This window comes from Pteropus medius, unplaced genomic scaffold (genome assembly GCF_902729225.1).
Source record: "Pteropus medius unplaced genomic scaffold, Ma_sr-lr_union100, whole genome shotgun sequence".
Classification (NCBI taxonomy): Eukaryota; Metazoa; Chordata; class Mammalia; order Chiroptera; family Pteropodidae; genus Pteropus; species Pteropus medius.
In genome coordinates this window covers 1-906 of record NW_024351210.1, presented here as the reverse complement: position 1 = coordinate 906, position 906 = coordinate 1, and the positions used below count along the sequence as shown (strand labels likewise).

The following is a 906-nucleotide window of genomic DNA, read 5'->3' as shown; positions in this document are numbered from 1 at the left end:
CCTTTAGATGCTGGCCATTGACACTGACACCAAATATACAGGAACAGGAGCTTCTTTTTTTCCCTCTATCCTCGTGATAGAGGAAGTAGCCAAAGTTGACGCATCTGTGGCTCTGCTCTCTGACATCCAGAACACAGTAATTAATGGGCTGATCAGAAAACATGGAACAGAAGAACAAAAGGCTACCTATTTGATCGAGCTGGTACCAGAAAAAGTGAGTTGAGTTGAATCGTTGAGATGGATTTCATCTTTCCTAATGTTAGAATATTTCCAGGAGAAAAGTGTTTGCAGCGTTTCTCCAGACCACAGTGCAGCACCATTTGTGATTCAAGGAATGCTCAGTAAATTAATGCTACTGGAAAATTACACTCTGCCTCTCATCTGCCACTGGACATTTAGAGAATAATCATGAGACAATAAGATTATTATTTTTTGTCTCAATTGTATTTTGATACCTTCATCGGTGGTTTCATTTACATCGAAATGCCTTTCTCTTGTAATTGTTAGAACGAATTTAATTAAACTTAACATCGAATATGTGTCCTTAAGTCTTTGGAAAGCAATCCTGTCAGAATACCATTACTATTCTGTTAAGTACAGGCTTTTAAAAGTAGCTACACGTTTTATTTACAGATGTTTATTTTGTCAGAAGTGAATATTTCTTACACAGAGTATAAATGCAATTATTTGGAATTTTTTTCCTTCCATGTGTAGATAGGAAGCTTCTGCCTTTCCGAGGCTGGAGCAGGTAGCGATTCATTTGCTTTGAAGACCAGAGCTGATAAAAAGGGACATTATTATGTTATCAGTGGGTCGAAGATGTGGATTAGCAGCGCCGAGTACACAGAGCTCTTCCTGGTGATGGTGCATGTGGACCCTGCCGTCGTAAGTTGGAAAACGAGATTT

General features: G+C 38.9%; 1 protein-coding gene across 1 annotated transcript; it reads left to right on the top strand.

Annotated features, from left to right (window-relative positions):
- Positions 1 to 7: 7 nt before the first annotated feature.
- On the top strand, positions 8 to 885 carry LOC120586560 (short/branched chain specific acyl-CoA dehydrogenase, mitochondrial-like; the record flags this gene model as incomplete). The annotated part of the gene is made up of 2 exons (XM_039842924.1): positions 8 to 214; positions 715 to 885. Coding segments are annotated over exons 1-2 (378 nt in total), but the record flags the coding sequence as incomplete, so codon positions are not given.
- Between the last annotated feature and the right edge of the window lie 21 nt (positions 886 to 906).